This window comes from Terrapene carolina, unplaced genomic scaffold (genome assembly GCF_002925995.2).
Source record: "Terrapene carolina triunguis isolate 2854851 unplaced genomic scaffold, T_m_triunguis-2.0 Scaffold22, whole genome shotgun sequence".
Taxonomy (NCBI): domain Eukaryota; kingdom Metazoa; phylum Chordata; order Testudines; family Emydidae; genus Terrapene; species Terrapene triunguis.
The window spans coordinates 14,768,083-14,788,432 of record NW_020664373.1 but is presented as its reverse complement, the minus strand read 5'-3'; the positions used below and the strand labels follow the sequence as shown (position 1 = coordinate 14,788,432).

Sequence of the window (20,350 nt, the reverse complement as noted above, 5' to 3'; positions counted from 1 at the left end):
ATCCAAAGGGATTGAGGCAGGGGGGAGCTTAAAAGTGACTGTGTTGACTTAGTTGAGAATTTGATAAGGACCAAGAAACTGGGAGTCTAACTTGCGGGATAGCCTATCCATGTGTAGGTATTTGGTGGACAACCACACTTTGTGGCTCCCAGATAAGAAAGGACCTTGCTGTTGACACTAATCCACATAGTGCTTGTATCTCCTCTTAGCATCTTTCAGGTGAGCTTTCACATCCTCTTGGGTCTGACGTATCAGTTGTACCCGGTTTGCAGATGCAGCGTTGGAGGAAATCATGCGTAGTTCCAGGTGGAAATGAGGGGGGGTACCTATAATTGAATAGAAAGTGCTTTGCCCTGTGGAAGCATGTTCTACATTGTTGTACACAAACTCCACCATGAGTAACAGAGAGGATCAATCATTCTGATGATGATTAATATGGCACCAGAAGTACTGTTCCAGAATTTGATTAATTTTCTCCACTTGGTCATTTGTCTGGGGGTGGTAGGCAGATGAAGGGCTGGCGCAAAACGACTAATACTCAGACGGCCTCTCTCCAGAAGCGGCGTACTTATTGAAGCACTCTGGAAGACCATTAAGACAAGTGACATGGTTCACCCAGAGCTGAGCAGTTTCCCCAGAGGAGGGCAACCCAGTGCAGAGAATAAAGTGGGCCATCTGGAGAAGTGGTCCACTGCACACTAGATTGTCCTAAATCTGTTGGATTTGGGTAATTCCGATATGAAGTCTAGGGTGATGATTGCTCAGGGTCTGGATGATACCTCAAGGGATTGCAGGAGTCTGAAGGGTTTAGCAGATGGTGCCTTGGCAAGGGTGCAGGAGTTACAGGAGGAAGTATCGGTCTGTATTGTGGCTCACATGCGGGGCCACCAAAAGAACTGTGAGGCAAGCTGTTGGGTTTTGGTACAGCCAAAATGACCTGCTGGGGGGAATCATGGAAGGCGTGCAGAGCTACAACTCTTGGGTGGCCCAGGAGAACATTCTTTCATGTAGAGTATCCCTTAGCAGACATCCGGTGCCTTCTTGTTTAACACTTTCTGGTCGTTGGTGGGGGAGGGGATGCCTGGGTTGAGCCCAACCAGATCCAGGCAGACAGGTCTCAACAAGGGGACATGCCAAGAAAGTTCTGGGGCTTGAGAAGGCGTGAGGCTTCAGGGCTCGGGCCTTTCAGGTCTGCAAGATGCTTTCCTTTTCAGAACAGCGCATTGACCTTTCTATTTTTAGGCTCTGACAGGAGATAACAAAATAGAAGTGTGAGAAGAATAGGGCCCAGAGAAGTTTCGTTGATTAAGGGCCTTGGCCCTGTGCAGATATTCCAATTTCTTATGGTTAGTATTCACCTGGACTGGGGACCAGACCCCTCAAGATAGTGGCACCATTCCTCAAAGGCAACCTTAATTGCCAGGAGATCCTTATCCAGGATTTCAGAGTTTTGTTCTGCAGGGGTGAGTTTTCTGGAATAGAAAGCACATAGATGCAACTCTGTTGGGGAGCTGCACCTCTGGGAAAGCACTGCCTCAATCACTATGTTGGAGGTATCTGTTTCCATGGTGAAGGCTTCTGTGGGATTTGGGTGGACCAATAAAGGGGCAGAAGTGAATGCGAGTTTTAGCATTGAAAGGACTGTTGAGCCTCAGAGACCCAGTGGAACTGAATGCTTTTGTGAAGCAGGGATGTGAGGAGGGTGACTCGTGCTGGGAACCTCAGGATTAACTTATGATAGAAGTTAGCAAATCCCTGGAAATTCTGCAGGTCTCAAACATTCCAAAGTGTCACCCAAATGAGGACTGCCTTCACTGTGCAGGAGTGCATCTTGACACCCTCTGGGAATTGGAGCAACCCTAGAAACTCTATGGAGGACTGGTGAACTACAGACTTTTCCAGCTTAGTGAAGAGGCTGTGCTGGCATGGCCTTTTGATGGTGGTACAGATATGGGTTGCCTGCCCCAGCTCCCGAACTTCTGAAGATTGTTGTATGTGGCTTGGAGAACCAGTAAGTTAGGCCATCCCTGGTGATTACCCAGACAGCCTCCACATGGTCTAACCACTCGCATGAGTGATGGTGGATAGCAATTCTTGATTATGGGTTGGTTCAGAGCCCAGTAACCACACACACACACACGGAGGCTTTCATTCTTCCTTTTCATGAAAAGTACTGGCACCCCAGTGGGACAGGTGGATTTGCAAATAAACTCTTTGGGCAGGTTTTCTTGAAGGTATGCCTGCAGGGCAGATGGCTCAGGCTCGGACATGGCATAAATGCATCCAAACAGAATCTTTCTTCACCCCTGGTTGCTATTCTATGGGGCAGTCGTACTCCCGCTGTGGTTCTCACAGACCACACCCGGAACTGTTGTAGTTGGGGCACCTCATTCCAGGCCATCTCTGACATGAGCCAGCAGAAATGCACTGCATAGGAGACAGCTGTACCTTGCCACTGTCGGAGCTTATGCCGGGCAGCTTCTGTGGTGCAGGTGCAATTGGGATCACCAAAGATGGTTGATATCACTTGCTGGAAGGTGCCCCAGTTAGACAACACCGGACTGTCAATCTCGAGTAAAGGTCAGGCCCAGCCCAATGCTTCTCTGGTCAGGAAGCTGACTAGCAGGTCTACTCTGGCTGCGTCGGAGGAGTACATCTGTGGGTGAAGCAGAAACTGGAGGCAGCACTGATTCATGAAACCTCAAAATCTTTGGCAATCCCGGTCAAAGCATTCTGGCGGAGGAATGACGGGTGCTGGCTCAGGTCCAAAGCACAGTGCTCTCAGTAAGAAGCTGGAGCACTTGGTCCTGCAACCTTGGTTTTCAGCAGCCAGCTGCATAGCCTGTGCCCGGCATCACTTGACTGTCTGCCTGACTGCGGGCTACCTGCTCATGAGATGCCAGTGTTCCTTGGGGTGGGAGGGACTCTGCTGGATCCATGCCTGGAAGGTTATGCTCTGTCAAGGGGTTAGTGGGCCAAGCAAGCTGTCAGGACTGGGACATGGGTGGTCTGGCCTAGTCAGGCCTAGTCAGAACCCGAGTCCAACTCAAGGATCAATCAAGAGTCCAGGGATCAAGCAAGGGTCAGGTCCAGTGCAGCTGTCAGGAAATCTCTCCATTGTTCAGACAACTCCCTGTGCCTCCTTCCAGCTTAAATTGTATGTTCCAGCCAATCAGTGTGGCCAGTTATTGTCCTTAGTCAGGACCCTCGTGGGCAGTGCCTCTTGGAGAAGTCAGAGTTCTGTTATTCTCTCACTTCCAATAGTTCTGGGTGTTACCCAGTGGCAGCCAAAGTGTGAGAGCTGTGTGGGAACCCAGGTTCGAGACCCATGTGCACTCTCACTCATTTCTAGATTACTCTGGGGCCAGAGTGTGGTAAGGCCTGCTGGGATGTTCAAGGGAAAAAGAGCCAAGAAGCCATTCTCCTCATTGTGATTTTGTACATGGGCCAGGTACAACCTCAGCCCTTGTGCACCAACAATAGTGGAAGGAATCCCAGTAAAGCAGGCAGAGGATGGGGACATGATCCCATCCCACTCCATGCTAGCCGGTGGAGAGGAGCTGGCATCTGCTAACGAAGTGCAACCTACTAAATCATACTAAGCTGTTACTGCTGTGTATGCTCTCCCAGGGCTCCAAGAGGCACCACAGGCAGAGGCTTAAAGCTACACTTTTGTCCAGTGTGCGCTTTTAATTAGGAATAAGAAAATATTCCTTTCCTGCCAGGCCAAGTAGAAGCAATCCAGGGCACTGGACACAACCCATGTAGACCCTCTCTCATGTTATATCCTACCCCTTCTTGGGTGGCAGCAGGTTTTAGAGTTCTCATGAACAGGGCTGCTTACAACTCTTGGAGCTACTGACTCAGGCTGTGTACAGGCTCAGGCAGGCACCACTTCACTTTGGTTCACCTTTTGAAGCTTTTATTTGCATCCATGAGGGCTGCAAATATAATTAACAAAAAAAAAGCTGAGATCTTGTTAGTTGACTCCAGGATTCCAGGCCCCAAGCATGGGCCAACACAGCCTATGCCTTAATCCAGGCCTGCTCTGTTTTAATCTGCTGCCTCCTCTTTTTATTTTAAAGTACATCTCATGATATAAACATCAACACCAATTAGACTGTCTCAACAAACGTGTTTCATTTTTGACATAGTAAATATCCATCAGCCTCCCTCGTGAGGGTAGTGTATTTCTTACCATACTAGTCTAGTGACACTTGAAAATAATTGGCCCATCAGGATTCCTTTGGCACTTATGATAATACTCTTAAATCATTGTGAATTAATGCGGCATTAATGATGATGTAATTAATATGCATTTCCATAGGAATTCCATGCTGATTTAGCAATTAATCAGTCAACAGTGATACTGTATCTCAAGAAGAAATAAAATAAGTTGAACAAATCTTTCAAGACAAACAATTCCATAAAAAGTGCACTTATACAAACAAATCGGATTCAAATAATAACATTTTAGTTTTGCTTTTTTTCCTAAGAAGCCATTTTGCCATCCAATATCAATTTCAGCAACATGGAGATTTATGTGAAAATACCAGTTATACAGCTGTGCTAATATAATTGCTTCCTAGTGCTGTTCATGGGTGCCTGAAGGCCATACTATGCAGCATGTTGCCCAAATGACAATGCTTTGAAAGTCTGTTGCTACAATGTCAATATTTTGTAAAAGCTTTTTGAGCTTGTGTGTGTGAAAAGATAAACATCACTTGAGTTCAGATAAAACTGAACAAACGTAACCATGCACAAACTAAAACAACATTAGTTGATAAACTATTGGAGAGGGGAGGGTCTGTTTTCACCAACCTAATTTTAACATTATTTTCATAAATGCTTTGGAGGTATACTCTCGTGGCACCATGCTACAGGGGGTTATACACACGTAGCCATAAGAGAGTAGAACCATTTATTTATAATAGTGGCATACGAGTAATAGGCAAAATTGTTACAATAGAGCCGCAGTGTTATGTTTAACAGCAACGTTAAGCTTTACTTTGTGTTATTGATAGTTTTACCATGCATTTTCAATAACTGTTTTTCATCAGGGAATATGGAAAATTAGATAAAACCATGAAAATCTGTGTCAAGGTAAGAAATGTATCTTTTTCTAGAATTAAAGGTACAAAGAAAACACGGATAGCTTTAGAATTTTTTATCTTTGGATACAAATCTAACATTTTGATGCATACAACAGCTTCAATATATAAGCTTGGTACAACTACTATAAATACTGCCTCAAAAATAGAATGAAAGGGTGATAGAAAGTCAACTCTCGATGTAGTGAACTCTCACAAGACTCATAAGCAAGAAGGTGGTGTTCTGCTCTCCCGACCAGAGAGGCTCTGTGGGAATCCTGTGGCTCAGCTGCTGTGGAGCCATAAACCTCATTCAAGAACCAAAATGATCTCCTTTCTTCACCCATGGTTTCCCAAACACGCATTACAAATACAGCTTTTCTTTCTAGCTGCCACAAGAGCCTGCAAAACTTCCTGGCTGCTCCACTTCCTATTCAGGTATGTTTCTTTAACAAAAAATAAGTTGTTAACCTGTACTGAGTTGGCAGACTTTCATATCTTATTTTACATTTCTGGCAACATCTCACATTTTGATTAATGCTCGATTCTCAAATTTTATGCAAAGATATAAATACCTAGTACTTATTGTACCATTATTAGTGGAATTGAAGTCAGAAGGCCCATGTTCCCTGGAGGAACTATTATTGACCGGACTCCAGCAAAAAAGGGAACATGGGGAGTTAGACTGGAAGTAATTCAGCCACATGGGGAGAGCAGTGTAAAAGGTTAGCGCCACTCTTCGTAAATGAAACACTTATATACAATATTTTATAGTCCAATAATTTGTACTCATTAGCTAATTAAATGCTTACAATAGGTCTACAATGCAGGTATTATACATGTTTTACAAATGGGGAAAACTGAAGCACAGCATGTACTAAGATTAAAAGAAAATATTGGAGCCAGAGAATTCAGGAGTTCTGTGTTTGGATTAATGGAGCACACTTCTCAATTCTGTTTCATCATTTGGCATCACCCTTAGGGGATGAGTAAACTGGCTCAGAGAGTGAGAAAAGGTCTGAACTCTTACTAAAAACTGGGACTTGGGAACTATCTGTCAATAAAGTAAAAATCTCAATTAAAAACACTGAAAGCTTCACCAAGTACTTTCTGAAAAACCCTGTTTTTCATATTATGTTGTTAGATTAGAAACTTCCACCCACCCTTAATAGTATTGGAAAGAATTCTCAAAAAACTCAATCATTGATATACAGAATGAGGAGGAAGAAGCTGGTGATATCACTTCTGAATGTGATCCTGAATTGAGACAAGAAGTAGGAATAACGATAGCAATGAATGCCACACTAATGATAACAAGCAAACAAAACAGACTACACTGAATGCCACACACCCAAGAGATTCTTCGTTGTTATAAATGACATAGTCCTACATGTATGCAGTGTAGTTGTAGCTGTGTTGGTCCCAGGATATTAGAGAGACAAGGTGCGTGACCAACTTCCGTTGGTCAGACAGACAAGCCACACAGAGCTCAAAAGCTTGTCTCTCTCACCAACAGAAGTTGCTCCAATAAAAGATGTTACCTCACCCACGCACCCCCACATGATATTATCATAAGCAAACTAGGGAAATGTGGTCTAGTAATTGTAAGGTGGGTACACAACTGTTATAAGATCATACTCAAAGAATAGTTATCAATGATTTGCTGATAAACTGGGAGCATGTATCTAGTGGGGTCCCACAAGGGTCTCTCCTGGGTCTGGCAACATTTATTTTAATGTATTTAATAACATGGACAATAGAGTTGATAGTAGGTTTATAATATTTGTGGATGACCCCAACCTGGGAGGGGTTGCTAGCAGGTTTAGAATTCAAAATGACATTGACAAATAGGAGAACTTATCTGAAATCAACAAGATGAAGCCCAATAAAGACAAGTGCAAAGTACTATACTTAGGAAGAAAAAATGAAATGCAAGGATGTTCGGTTTTGTGAAATTAGAAAGTTGGCAACCCTAGAGACAGCAGGGAGAAAAGGCTTTTCCTAGGTCAGGGGTGGGTAAACTTTTTGGCCCGAGGGCCACATCAGGGTTGCGCAACTGTATGGACGGCCGGGTAGGGAAGACTGTGCCTCCCCAAACAGCCTGGCCCCCGCCCCTTATCCGCCTCTCCCACTTCCCGCCCCTTGACTGGCCCCCTCAGAATCCCCAACCCATCCAACCCCCCCTGCTCCTTATCCCCTGACCACCCCCTTCCAGAACCCCCGCCGCCTATCCAACCCCCCTGCTCCCTGTCCCCTGACTACCCCGACCCCTATCCACAAACCCGCAACCTGACAGCGCCCCTGGGACTCCCACCCCCTATCCAACTGCCCTCTGCTCCTCTTCCCCGACCACCCCCACCCGGGATCCCCCGCCCCTAACTGCCCCCTGGGATCCCACCCCCTTATCCAGCCCCCCCTGCTCCCTGTCCCCTGACTGCCCTCCCAACCCCTATCCACATCCCACCCCCCAGGACTCCCACTCCCAACCTTCCCTGTTCCCCATCCCCTGACCGCCCCCCCAGAACCTCTGCCCCATGCAACCACCCCCTCCTCCCTGACTGCCCCCCTGCACCCCCCGCTCCCTTACCCAACCCCCCGCTCCCCGCCCCCTTACCAGCAGCAGGAGCTCACAGCCGCGACACCCGGCCAGAGCCAGCTGTGCTCCCCACGCTGCCCAGCGGGAGCGGCGGGCCAGAGCGTGGCCCATATGGCAGCGTGGCTGCAGGGGAGGGAGAGACAGTGGGGGAGGGGCTGGGGACTAGGCTCCCCGGCCAGGAGCTCAGGGGCCGGGCAGGACAGTCCCTCAGGCTGCATGTGGCCCGCGGGCCGTAGTTTGCCCACGTCTGTCCTAGGTGGAGCTGCTTGCCTCCCTTTAGGGGGAACACTGAGTTTACTTCTGTTTGGGGAAGGGCTGGCAACCAGAAGCCAGCATAATGAGTCAATGATCCAGTGAGGGGCAAGGAAATGTATTTCTTTTGTATTGTGGGGGTTTTTTTTATTATTTTTATTAAGAGAACTACTCAGGCCTACCAGGAGGCCCATTGTAAATAGGCCAAAGTTAAGAATTAAAAACCTCCAGCACATGACTGATTTACTCCAGCCCTTCTGGCCAAAGTGAGAAATGCTGAGGCTGACGTGGCTAAAGAAGTGCCTTGCCACACTTTCTGTGAAATATTGTGTAAAAAATTTTAGGTCCTATATAATTAAGAGGGCTGTGGTATATTGCAGTCACATGGAGATTTGTTTAATAAGGTAAGACAGAGACCCTGAGGTGTTAACATGAATAATAATTATTTTTATTCATAAACATTGAACATTTATTCAAAACTCTGCACACACACACAAAACATTATATTTTTAAATCCGTACAAATTTGCCCCATGTTTATAATCTAGAAACTTTCTATTTCCCTTTTTATCATAATGAGACTTTCCTACCACCTCTTCCCAACCAACTAGCAAAGAGATGAGTTTTGCAGCGTGCCCTGAAGGTCACTGTATCTTTGGTGAACCAAGGAAATGCATTCAGGAGTCAAGCCTCCCTCGACCAAGAACATCCTCCTATCAGCCTCCTATTGTTTAAACAAGGGGACAGATGCTTTTTCTAGAATTAGAGCTATTTCATTTTCTTCCAGTTTGGAATGAAAACAGACAAATTTTGAAACTGCCTGTGAATGAAAATGGATCCATGGCCTCAAGGCAGTCTTCATGGCTGGACTAACCGAAGCCATGGACTCTGGAAGCCCTGGGGTCCCAAGCTCCAAGGCAGTTCACATGCCTGGTAAGCCCTGATGTCCCCAACAAGGTGGGCTAGCTGGTATCAGAATCAACTGGCCGCCAGTACAGATCACAGAGCACAGGAGGTCATCAGGGGCTTCTTATGGGAAACACAGTTTCATTGATAGGTAGATGCATGTTCACAGTACCTGCAGTGTCTGAAAAGTTTCATGTAGAGCCCTTGTAGAGCAAATCACAGTAACCCACACTTCAGTGAACTATTGGAGGCACTGAGGTAAACTTCTCCACTTCTGGTTGCTTCCCCCTCCTACTAATATCACATCTGTTTCACCATGAGTATGTTTTAGTCAGCTAGCTCTTAGCCATGTCCCAAGTGCTACAGACCAGGGGTGGGCAAACTTTTCCACATCTGGGTATGGAAATTGCATGTCGGGCCATGAATGCTCACGAAATTGGGGGTTGGGATGCGGAAGGGGGTAAGGGCTCCAGCTGGGGGTGCAGGCTCTGGGGTGGGGCTAAAAAAGGGTGCGGGAGGTGGCTCCAGGCGGGGACAGGGGGTTTGGGGTGCAGCCTCTGGGAGGGAGTTAGGGTGTGGGCTCTGACTATGGGTGCAGGCTCTGGGGTGGGGCTGGGATGAGGGGTTGGGGGTGCAGGAAAGTGCTCCGGGGGGGGAACCGAAGGGTTTGGAGGGCAGGAGGGGGATCAGGGATGGGGCAGGAGGTTGGGGTATGGGGAGAGGCTATGGGGTGCAGGCTCTGGGGGGCGCTTATCTCAAGCAGCTCCCAGAAGCAGCAGCATGTCTCCCCTCCAGCTCCTACATGGAGGCGCAGCCAGGCGGCTCTGCGCACTGCCCCATCCGCAGGTGCCACCCCTGCAGCTCCCATTGGCCGTGGTTCCTGGGGCGGGGGCAGCTGCAGAGCCTCCTGGCTGCCCCTATGTGTAGGAGTCAGAGGGGGGACATGCCACTGCTTCTCAGAGCCGTGTGGAGCGAGGCAACCCCTGGACCCCGATGCCCGGCAGGAGCTCGAGGGCTGGATTAAATGTCTGGAGGGCCGGATGCAGCCCCCGGGCCATAGTTTGCCCACCCCTGCTATAGACTCTGGGGTAGTCACTCCTCTGTGCAGCAGTGGTTGGATGAGGTTAAAGTGTATAGCTGAGTGTCAATTGTATACCAACACCACAGCCCAAATTCTACCCATCCAAATGGTCCCATGTGTCAATCAAAGGGGAGGGAAGATAGAATTGAACCCAGATAGAATGGAAACCAGCATAGTAGATCCCTTAGAGCAGAAGAGCAATTACTCAATGCTACATTGTGGCATCTGTCAGCAGGGCCGGCTCCAGGCACCAGCCCACCAAGCATGTGCTTGGGGCGGCACCTGGAGGGGGGCGGCGCTCCGGCCCGAGAGCGGGGCCGCGACCGGGCTCGCCGCCCTCCCCGCGGTGCTCCGGCCGCCGGGGAGAGCGGAGCCCCGGCCAGGCTCACCGCCCGCACTCCGGCCGTCGGGGAGAGCGGAGCCCCGGCCGGGCTCGCCGCCCTCCCCCCGGCGCTCCGGCTGACGGGGAGAATGGAGCCCCGGCCCGGCTCGCCGCCCTCCCCCCGGCGCTCTGGCCGCCGGGGAGAGTGGAGCCGCGGCGGGCTCGCCGCCCTCCCCCCGGCGCTCCGGCCGGTCGGGGAGAGCGGGCCTGCGGCTGGGCTCGGCGCCCTCCCCTGCCGCGCTCCCTGCCAGGGGCGGGGGGCGGCTGGAGGCTTTTTTGGCTGGGGCGGCAAAAAAGCCAGAGCCAGCCCTGTCTGTCAGAAAGAAAGGAATCCATGAGCAAAACTGTCCTAAATCCCCTAAATCTCAGCATTCACAGTATATTTCATTTACATGCAGTCATGTAAATGAAAAAGCTGTTCTTTACAGACAATTCTTGCAAATGATCTTGTGAAAGACTGACTACACTGCAAAGTTGTTTTCTTTGTTTTCTGTTTTCTGTCTCCTGTTCTTTGAATTACCATATTTAATATCCCCCAAAGAGGCTTCTGTTTCTCTACATTAGCCCTGGTGGGAATGCCTCATTTTATTTAAAAGGATTTTCATCTGAACATAGCAATGTTAAAAAGCTTAGATCAACAAATTAGACTGAAATAGATGCCAGGATCAATATGGGATAAAATCTGCAGAATGGTTTCCACAGTTATAAATTAAATGTGAAGGCCTGAAAGACACCTTCACATACTATTCATATAATTCTAAATAGTCTCCTATGCAATGCTGTGATTTATGAATGTTTGCACAATTTTGTAATTTATTGCTTCCTGCCTGGCCACATAAACAGCTGCACATTGTTGTTCTGCAGACTTCAGATGGGGGAAAAGAAATAGTATGGTGCTGATCAAATTGCACTACAGGTGATGAGTCCTGATTTACTCACCCCAGGATTCCAATTTTGCATAATTTGCAAAGTATCACCCGCATTTAAATACTAAGATTATACAGTGCTCCGAAACTCTAAACAAAGGTCAATGATCAACATGGATATTCAGTTGGAACTGAAATAGCTTAGCAGGAAATGTCATGGTAAGTGAAACCAATTTACTAACTCAGAGAGAGAGAGAGTGCAAACTCCACTTTATTTCACCTTGAAGAGCAGCAGTGTGTAAGATCTTCTCTTTAAACAACATTGGCCCCACCTAAAATGTTTCTTCCATTTTGAAAGATTCTACTGCTATGAGAACTATTCGCTATACTTAAACATTGGGAAAACTACTGGAACCGACAATCTCCACCAAACTGATGGAAACTTTTGAAGTGCACCTAATATAACTGCAAATCAAATGTGGTCTTAAATTAGACATCATACAATCCATGCAGTGTAGTTGTAGCCGTGTTGGTCCCAAGATATTAGAAAAACAAGGTGGGTAAGGTAATATCTTTTATTTGACCAATTTCTTTTGGTGAGAGACAAAAACTTCAGAGCTTGAAAGCTTGTCTCTCTCACCAACAGAAGTTGGTCAAATAAAAGATATTACCTCATGAACCTTGTCTCTCATCATACAGTCCAGTCAGCAATGGTTAAATACTAGAGGATACACAAAAGACAAACCAAAACTCCATATAATTCCAAAAATATCAACCAGAAAGTTTCATGTTAGATTTGTGGCACCTGAATCTAGGTCAAAACTAAAATTACATAGCCCTATTTTTCAATTCATGACCTATCTGACTTTTGGCTAGTTGGGGGCTGGTTTATAGTATGCTGCCATACAGTGGGTGAAATCTTTGCTCTGTCAAAGTCGATGGAAGTCTTGTAATTGTCTTTAATAGGTTTAGGATTTCGCCCATTACATATGATTAAAATATTGTGGATGGGGTTCACATAGGGGTTTTGGTCTGTTTGTTTAAAAAAAATACTTAGTCCTATGAGCATGCAAAAAATATTTAAAGGGGAAAACAACATCATTTATTTGAGTTTGAATTTGTTATAAGTGAGTAGTGCAAAACATTAAAAGCATCAACTATTTCATATTCCTGTGGACTGTGAACCCAAACCCTACACCAAAATACAAAAAAAAGTGTTGGTTTTAGGTTTGCAAACAAAAAACACAGCTTTCTTGTCCCTTCTCTGCATCTAACCAACGATATGTGTAGAAGAGGGCAAACTGAATACATGGCAATTGATGTGGACACAGAGGCAAAATGAGGACAGACATATGCATGGATATGAGCAGAAGGCCACAACTTTTCATAAACTTTAACACAAGAAAGGGGTACTATCCGCCCATCATCCATGCTCTCCTATAACCAGACATTTAATTGGTTCCAGTGCCTTCTGGAATGGAGCCAAAAGAGGGTCCACTGCGCTGGGCTAAGTCCTGAGATCTGGGGAATGCTAACCAATCAACACCCCTATACCCCAGCTGGCCAATGGGTGCCAGAGACTCCCAGGGAGGGAGCTACCTATTATCCCTTGGCGAGTGTCTCCCTCCCTTGCCACTGAGACTGTCCCCCTTCAACACTGATGCCTCAAGTTACCCCGCCCATTGATGCAGGTGGGTGGCACTGACTGCTCATGGGGTATCACCTAATTTCATTGCCACTCTCAGCCATTCCTTTCTTTGTTATGCACCATCAGGGCCACGCATCTTTCACAGATAGGCTGCTTGGATACTCCTGCCACTCCTGAAGCTGACACCTGCCTTGTCCTTTACCTCATTCTGGGCTCTTATTTATCAGCATCCTGAAAGAACTAACTGTGGTTTCATCTCTGGCTTCTCATATGTCACACTCTTGATCCTGTACTCTTCATTGAACCCCACTTCTTTGCCTACTGCTTATTGGCAGTCCAATTCTAGTCCTTATACTACTGTCTAGAAGGTTCGGGAATCTCTCTGTTTCCAGTTGTCCATGAATCCAAAACCAAGACACAGTGTTTTGATTATGTCCTTGAAAAACCAGAATCTAATTACTATGGCTTTCCAAAACCAATACCTAAGCCTCCCTCCGATTATTTCTTTTCTTCTTAAAATGCAGAAGTGTTCAGAGATCAGTAAATAGAGCAGAAAATATTTCATTTTAAGTAAGAACATTCCATAAAAAATTGCCTTCCATCTATATCATATCATCAAAGAATATAAATACTAAAAACATGACTTTCTGCGCCAACTATGAGAGAGGCAAGGTGGATGAGGTAATATCAAGTTGGCCCAATAAAAGATATTACATCACCCACACCTTGTCTCTCTAATATCCTGGGACTGACATAACTACAACAAAACATGCCCAAACTATGTTATCAGAGAAAGATTAATAGTTTTCTTTCATGTGGTAAATATTTCATAACCTGGAACTTAAGTAGTAAATAGTCCTTTAAAGATTTTTTTCCTAGTCTACAACTAGATGTTAAACAGGGACAGACAACTACAATAGAATGCAAGGTGCCACTGAGAGTAGTTAGAAGCCCGAGGCCAAATTTTTCAATGTGAGTGCCTAAAGTTAGGTTTTTCAAGTCCATATTTAGGCCCATAAATAAGGGGCTTGATTTCCAAAGATGCTGAACACTCATCAGCTCCCACTAAAAGGGGCAGAAGCAGCCAAAGCAGGGACTGCTGCACTGGTGGGAGGTTGTAAAATGGAGTTGAGCAGGGGGGCTGGGAACTATACAGCAGAGAACAACACACAATATAGAGGCACTAGGACCCAGGCAATGCTTCCCCTCCACCCCACTATGTCATCCTGGGGGGAAACTGCAGAGAGAAACCCGTCAGAGTCTCCCGCTGGTTAGAGCAGAAGCAGGGACCCTCTGCACACTTAGAGCATTTTCTACACTTTTGACTGGACTTTCTCTACTCCAGTGGTTCTCAACCTGTGGCCTGCTTTTGGCCCAATCAGCGCAGAGCTACAGCCCATGTGACATCTTCAGGGCCATAGAGGTAGTATCGGATGCGGCCCACAATGGTAAATAGGTTGAGAACCACTGCTCTACCCTGGGCTGATTGGCTGTTTGCTTCAACCCTTTCCCTCCCTGCCAAGTTTCTTCACCTCAGCTTCACTCCACACCTGCCCCTTTTATCCTCTTCTCCCCTGCCCTGTCCCCCTCATTCCCCTTCCCTTTTCTTTCCATGTTGCTGATCCCCGCTTCACTAAACCCACCTCCCAAAAATGTTTCAATATGAGGTTTAGCATGGTTTCCTTCACTAGTGTTATCTGTTAGAAGGGCTAGTACCCCCAAAACAAGGGCTGAGCAAATAATTTATTTTTCAGTTTGGCCAGCAAACCAAAACTTCAGAAAAAAAATGGGTTCTGAAACTGTGGAAAGGGAGGAGTTACAGCCTTTAGCTTAGTGTTTAGGGCAGTGGTTCTCAAAGCCGGTTCGCCGCTTGTTCAGGGAAAGTCCCTGGCGGGCTGGGCTGGTTTGTTTACCTGCCGCATCTGCAGGTTCGGGCGATTGCGGCTCCCACTGGCCGCAGTTCGCCGCTCCAGGCCAATGGGGGCTGCGGAAAGGGCAGCCAGCACATCCCTCAGCCCGTGCCGCTTCCCGCAGCCCCCATTGGCCTGGAGCGGCAAACTGCGGCCAGTGGGAGCCGCGATCAGCTGAACCTGCGGACAGGTAAACAAACCGGATGGCCCGCCAGGGGCTTTCCCTGAACAAGCGGCGGACTGGCTTTGAGAACCACTGGTTTAGGGCACTTGCCTGGGATGTCCATCTTCCCTCTGCCTGATTCAGAGGAGGGATTTGAATCCACATCTGCTACCCTCCCAGGTGAGTGTCTGCATCACTAGGCTATAGAGTCATTTTCACTCTCTCTCTCTGGCACAGTGAATATTTATGTACAGTAGAACCTCAGAGTTACTAACACCAGAAAGCAACAAAGAGTCCTGTGGCACCTTATAGACTAACAGACGTATTGGAGCATAAACTTTCGTGGGTGAATACCCGCTTCGTCAGATGCATGTAACACCAGAGTTACAAACTGACCAGTCAACCACACACCTCATTTGGAACTGGAAGTACACAATCAGGCAGCAGCAAAGACCAAAAAAATAGGCGAATATAGTACAGTACTGTGTTAAACGTAAACTACTAAAAAAAAAAATAAAGGGAAAGTTTAAAAAAGATTTGACAAGGGAAGGAAACTGCTTCTGTGCTTGTTTCATCTAAATTAAGATGGTTAAAAGCAGCATTTTTCTTCTGCATAGTGAAGTTTCAAAGCTGTATTAAGTCAATGTTCACTTGTAAACTTTTGAAAGAACCACCATAATGTTTTGTTCAGAGTTACAAACATTCCAGAGTTACAAACAACCTCCATTCCCCAGGTGTTCATAACTCTGAAGTTCTACTGTAATTATACAAAGTGGAGCTGCTTCAACAGGAAAGACTGAGAGCAGGACAAAATAGCCAATAGCCTAGATTAGGGCACTCCCTCGGCAGGGGCCAGACTTGAAGTCCTTGCTCCAATGAATATGTAAGCATTTATACAAAGTGGATTAGCTTCAACAGGAGAGATTGAGATCAGCCTACCCTAGAATAGCCTATAGCCTGGTGGTTAGAGCACCCACCTGGGTTCAAGTCTCTGTTCCAGAATGAGTATTCTATCCTGAGTCCACCATGTTCCATACAAGTGTCCTGCCCACTGGACTAAAGGTGACAAGGGGGAACAAACACACACAGTCTCTTTTCTCAATCTAGACCTGGAAAACTTTTGATCAAACTTGCAAAAAGTTTTGGGTTGAGCAATATAGCATTTTTCAGCAAATACACCAAACAATTTTGCCCAGCTCTAGTGAAAGGTAACATATATTGTAGTTTATAGTAATGGTCCACAGTGGCTGAATAAACCTTGCTACAATGCTAATTAAATCGGGCTTATGTAAGGTTGCAGTCTGTGAATGACATGAAGCTACCTAATGTGTCGTTTTGGCAGCAGTAAGATTAGAAAAGCAAAACTTAAACCAGTTTCCAGCAATAGTTTTACTGGTTCAGAGGCATCCTCAAGAAAGAACTAACACAGCAATCATTAAATCATGTTCTATAGCAGGGGTCGGCAACGTTTGGCACGCGGCTCGCCAGGGTAAGCACCCTGGCGGGCCGGGCCAGTTTTATTTACCTGCTGACGCGGCAGGTTCGGCAGATCGCGGCCCCCACTGGCCGCGGTTCGCCATCCCGGGCCAATGGGGGCGGTGAGAAGCCGCGGCCAGCACATCGCTCGCCCCATTTCCCGCCGCCCCCATTGGCCCGGGACGGCGAACCACGGCCAGTGGGGGTCGCGATCGGCCGAACCTGCCGCGTCAGCAGGTAAATAAAACTGGCCCAGCCCACCAGGGTGCTTACCCTGGCGAGTCGCGTGCCAAACGTTGCCGACCCCTGTTCTATAGTATTTGTAACTGAGCACAGCTATAAAAACAGTTAATGGTATCTAGAATGAACATGCACTGTATGCTGACCTTACTGAAGAAAGTTAGTTGGAGAAGGCCCGTAAGATGCACCAAAAAATCCCTGAGGACAATAAATCCAATAAATCTATTTTAATGCAACACAAAAGTGCTGATCACTCTCCAATCTGCTGCACTCAGAGTAGGTTGTTGTTATTTCAGCAACACGTTTTCACTGTACTATGTTAAGGCACTTAAAGGATAATATTAAATCTTGCACAACAGTCTCTCTTCCATTACATGACTCACAGTTTTAGTCAAGATTATAAAAATCTGACACTTTTTCCTACCTAACAATCAACATCATCCTTCTTCCTTGTAGAACTTCCTGCTGAGGTGGCATTGCTACGGAGTCCAGCACAAAGTCAGGTCATGTTCAGATAAAAATATCTACCTCCCTACACATATCCACTTCAGGCTATTTTTTTCTCCAGACGCACATTCTCATAAACAGTTTTCTGTTTTTCTGATGACAGTTCAGGTATTTTAATGGGAGCCACACACCTAGATGGCTTATTTACCAACTGGCTAAGGAATTTAAATGAAGCAGAATACTAAGATCTGATCTGCCATTCTACGTCAACAAATTAAGTAAACATGCTCAGAACATTGCAAAACATAGTTCTTCAAACAGTCTGTAGGCACAGCTACGCCACCGCCTCAGGTAAAATGAGCTTTGACTTAAAATATCAGTGATCAAATAAACACAGAAAGCAGAAAAAAGATCATGAATAACACTGAGTGAAGGTAACTGCACAATATTGCTCTAAAAGAAAATGTTGGCGAGGAAAATACAATGCTATGTGACAATCACCATGTAACAGAGAAGTCACATTTGTAGCATGTGGACAGCTCTCTGTTCACTTTCTGTGACAATCAGGCCAGTGCATTTCACTAAGTCTTTGTCTATACTGAGGAAATTTTAAAATTGCATGAGTTGTAAACTGTTAAAACCAGTGATATCCCCAGTGTAGAGAAAGCTTGGACAGACAGACTCATTTTTACTACCATTTCATTAAGTGCTTTTCAAAAATGGTGGCAAAAATGGATCCCAGAGATCCCATTAATTTTAGTTCCCTTTCAACTGAACCGGTGAGAAAAGGTTTTGAAAATTTCCCCACTGTAAACATGGCCTAAGAAGTATCTGATCAAATCCTGCTGTCTTTCCCTTCGGTATAATTCTCTGTTGTACACACAATGGGTTACTGGATTCATGTTTCATTGGGTTGCCAGCAAAAACATTCTTCTCCCTCCCACCCCATACACAGTGTGTTTTTCTCATGTTGTTTTCTTTTAACGTACTCTTATCAAAGGCATCAGCAAAAAATGCAATGAAAAGAGAATGTGATGTTGTTCTGTTGGATGTTATTCAACATAAATCTAAATGAAGGAAGAGCATGGAGTCAATATTCATTCTATATAAAGCTAGCTAACAAGCTGCAGTGAAAAGAGCTCTTATTGCTTTCAGAAAGAACATATTTACCTTTCAACTTGAGGTCCACATTGTTCCTCAGCCAAGGATAAACTCCATAGTTTGACGAGTCTTCAGGAATGGGATTATTAGATGTCCAGCCATCACAGGCAAACCGATAAAAATTCTCACAGGGATCCACAGACTGGTTTATTTTACTTAAGATGGAGGCCGCTATAAAGTATCACATGGATTTATGGATTATTTTTAGCAAAACAGAAAATTATGCCAGATTATATTCCCAAAATGATAGTTAACATACGTCAGTTATCCAAGCAAGACTTTTCACCCTCATCTGAAGGATAAAGATCATTCCCTGGCTTGCTGTGGTCTTGCTGTTTCCAGAATCTAACTTTGCCCATACATCAACTAAATAACAGCCAAAATATTTGTGCATTCATTGTAATAACTAATTTGGACAAACCTGCCATTGATTGTTATGAGATGATCACTGCAGTCAGATCTACAAAAAAACTGAATTTATAGAACCTGAATAGAAATGGAATCTCCATCTTGCAAGGATAGAGTGAAGTCTATCTAGGCATTTAATATCAGAGCATGTCAAACAGGCTGTAATTAGCACACCCCAAAATTATACATTCTTTACCTGCAGCAGCATAGCACTAAAGGAAAATGTGTAAAATTCTTTATTACCTTTGAAGAGAGGAAAGAAAATACCTCCTGTTTAATCTTTATGACTGAATGCCCACTGATTATTATTAGAGATCAGACTCTTCTGATAAAGACATCAAGTCTAATAGTCAGTGGCTTTTAGAAAGTTTTTTTGAGCCATATAGCCAAACAATCCCTCTCCTGGTTATCAGTAAAAATCAAATTCCATAATAAATGATTATGGCATAAATATGCATGTGATAGCTAGATTATCTGATTTGGATGGCATGCATGGAATAGGATACTGAGCAGTTTTCTTGTCCCCACTTCACTATCAATCAGAATAGATTTGAAATCTAAAAAACACTGCTTCTCTCAGGCACAGAAGAAGCCACTTGCACCTATGATGGATATAACTCAAAAGATTCAGAGGTTCAGCTCAGTTTGGCTAAACATCCATACATTTTGAAGTTTATCCAAATAATTTTGCTCTGAAAGTTGGACCAAAAGCCTGATAAGATTCACAGGCTTTTTGTGGTAATAGTTCCAGTACCTGCTAGTTTTACTTAGGTTGGAATTGCCATTACAATAACTTTGTCAGTGTGGAATTTTTAAATGTTCATTGGATAACTACAAAGAGAGAAAGTTCGGGATTGGTTTGGTTGGAGTTTTGATGAAGGTTGGTTTGGTTCTTATTAAATCAGAACTGTCCCTATTTGCACCCTAAATAACATTACACTGTTTCTTCCTTCAAAGCGTCCAGCAAGCACACACAGGTTTGTAAAGAAATCAATAAAGCATACTCTAGGTTAGTCCAAAGATAGTCTTTGTCCTTTATAACACATGCAACCACCTCCTTTAACCTTCCCATACATTCAGCACTCCTCTGCACTCTACTTGTGATGTCTCAAATATTAGAGACAAAGTTGAACTAAAACTGAAACTCTGAACTCCCTTGAAAGTGAAGAGCCTAATCCATATCTGTACTGTATAGCTTGGGCCCATCTTTACTACATACACCTCTACCCCGATGTAATGCTGTCCTCGGGAGCCAAAAAAATCTTACCACGTTATAGGTGAAACTGTGTTATATCGAATTTGCTTTGATCCGCCGGAGTGCGCAGCCCCCCCTCCCCCCCGGAGCGCTGCTTTACCGCGTTATATCCAAATTCATGTTATATCGGGTCATGTTATATCGGGGTAGAGGTGTATAGTGCTTACTGGATGCTTTGCCCTTAGGCAATTATTGTACAGCTTTTGAATAGTTGTAAGACAAGCTGTGACCTAGACCTCAAGAATACACTGAAGGGATTCACTACTCATTGCTTTTTGAAGTAAGACTGTTGAGTCAAGTAGCTCTCCAGTTCTGACTCTGGACTCTGTGCAGTGTGCAAATTGTGCAGAATGACAATTTTTGTTGATCCAGCAAAAAAAATTAAGGTCAGTCATTCATTAGCACAACTAACAAACATAAGGTGCTACTATAAGGTGGGTGCATAACTGGCTGGATAACCGTACTCAGAG

General features: G+C 45.3%; 1 protein-coding gene across 1 annotated transcript in view; it reads right to left on the bottom strand.

Annotated features, from left to right (window-relative positions):
• The window catches only part of LOC113406061 (phosphate-regulating neutral endopeptidase PHEX), a gene marked incomplete at its 5' end in the record, with an annotated part of 117,396 nt that extends 99,004 nt beyond the window's left edge, over window positions 1-18,392 (bottom strand). The window contains one exon of the mRNA XM_026648306.1: window positions 18,227-18,392. Coding sequence (XP_026504091.1) covers window positions 18,227-18,392 — 166 coding nt within the window. The remainder of the gene's footprint in view (window positions 1-18,226) is intronic.
• Between the last annotated feature and the right edge of the window lie 1,958 nt (window positions 18,393-20,350).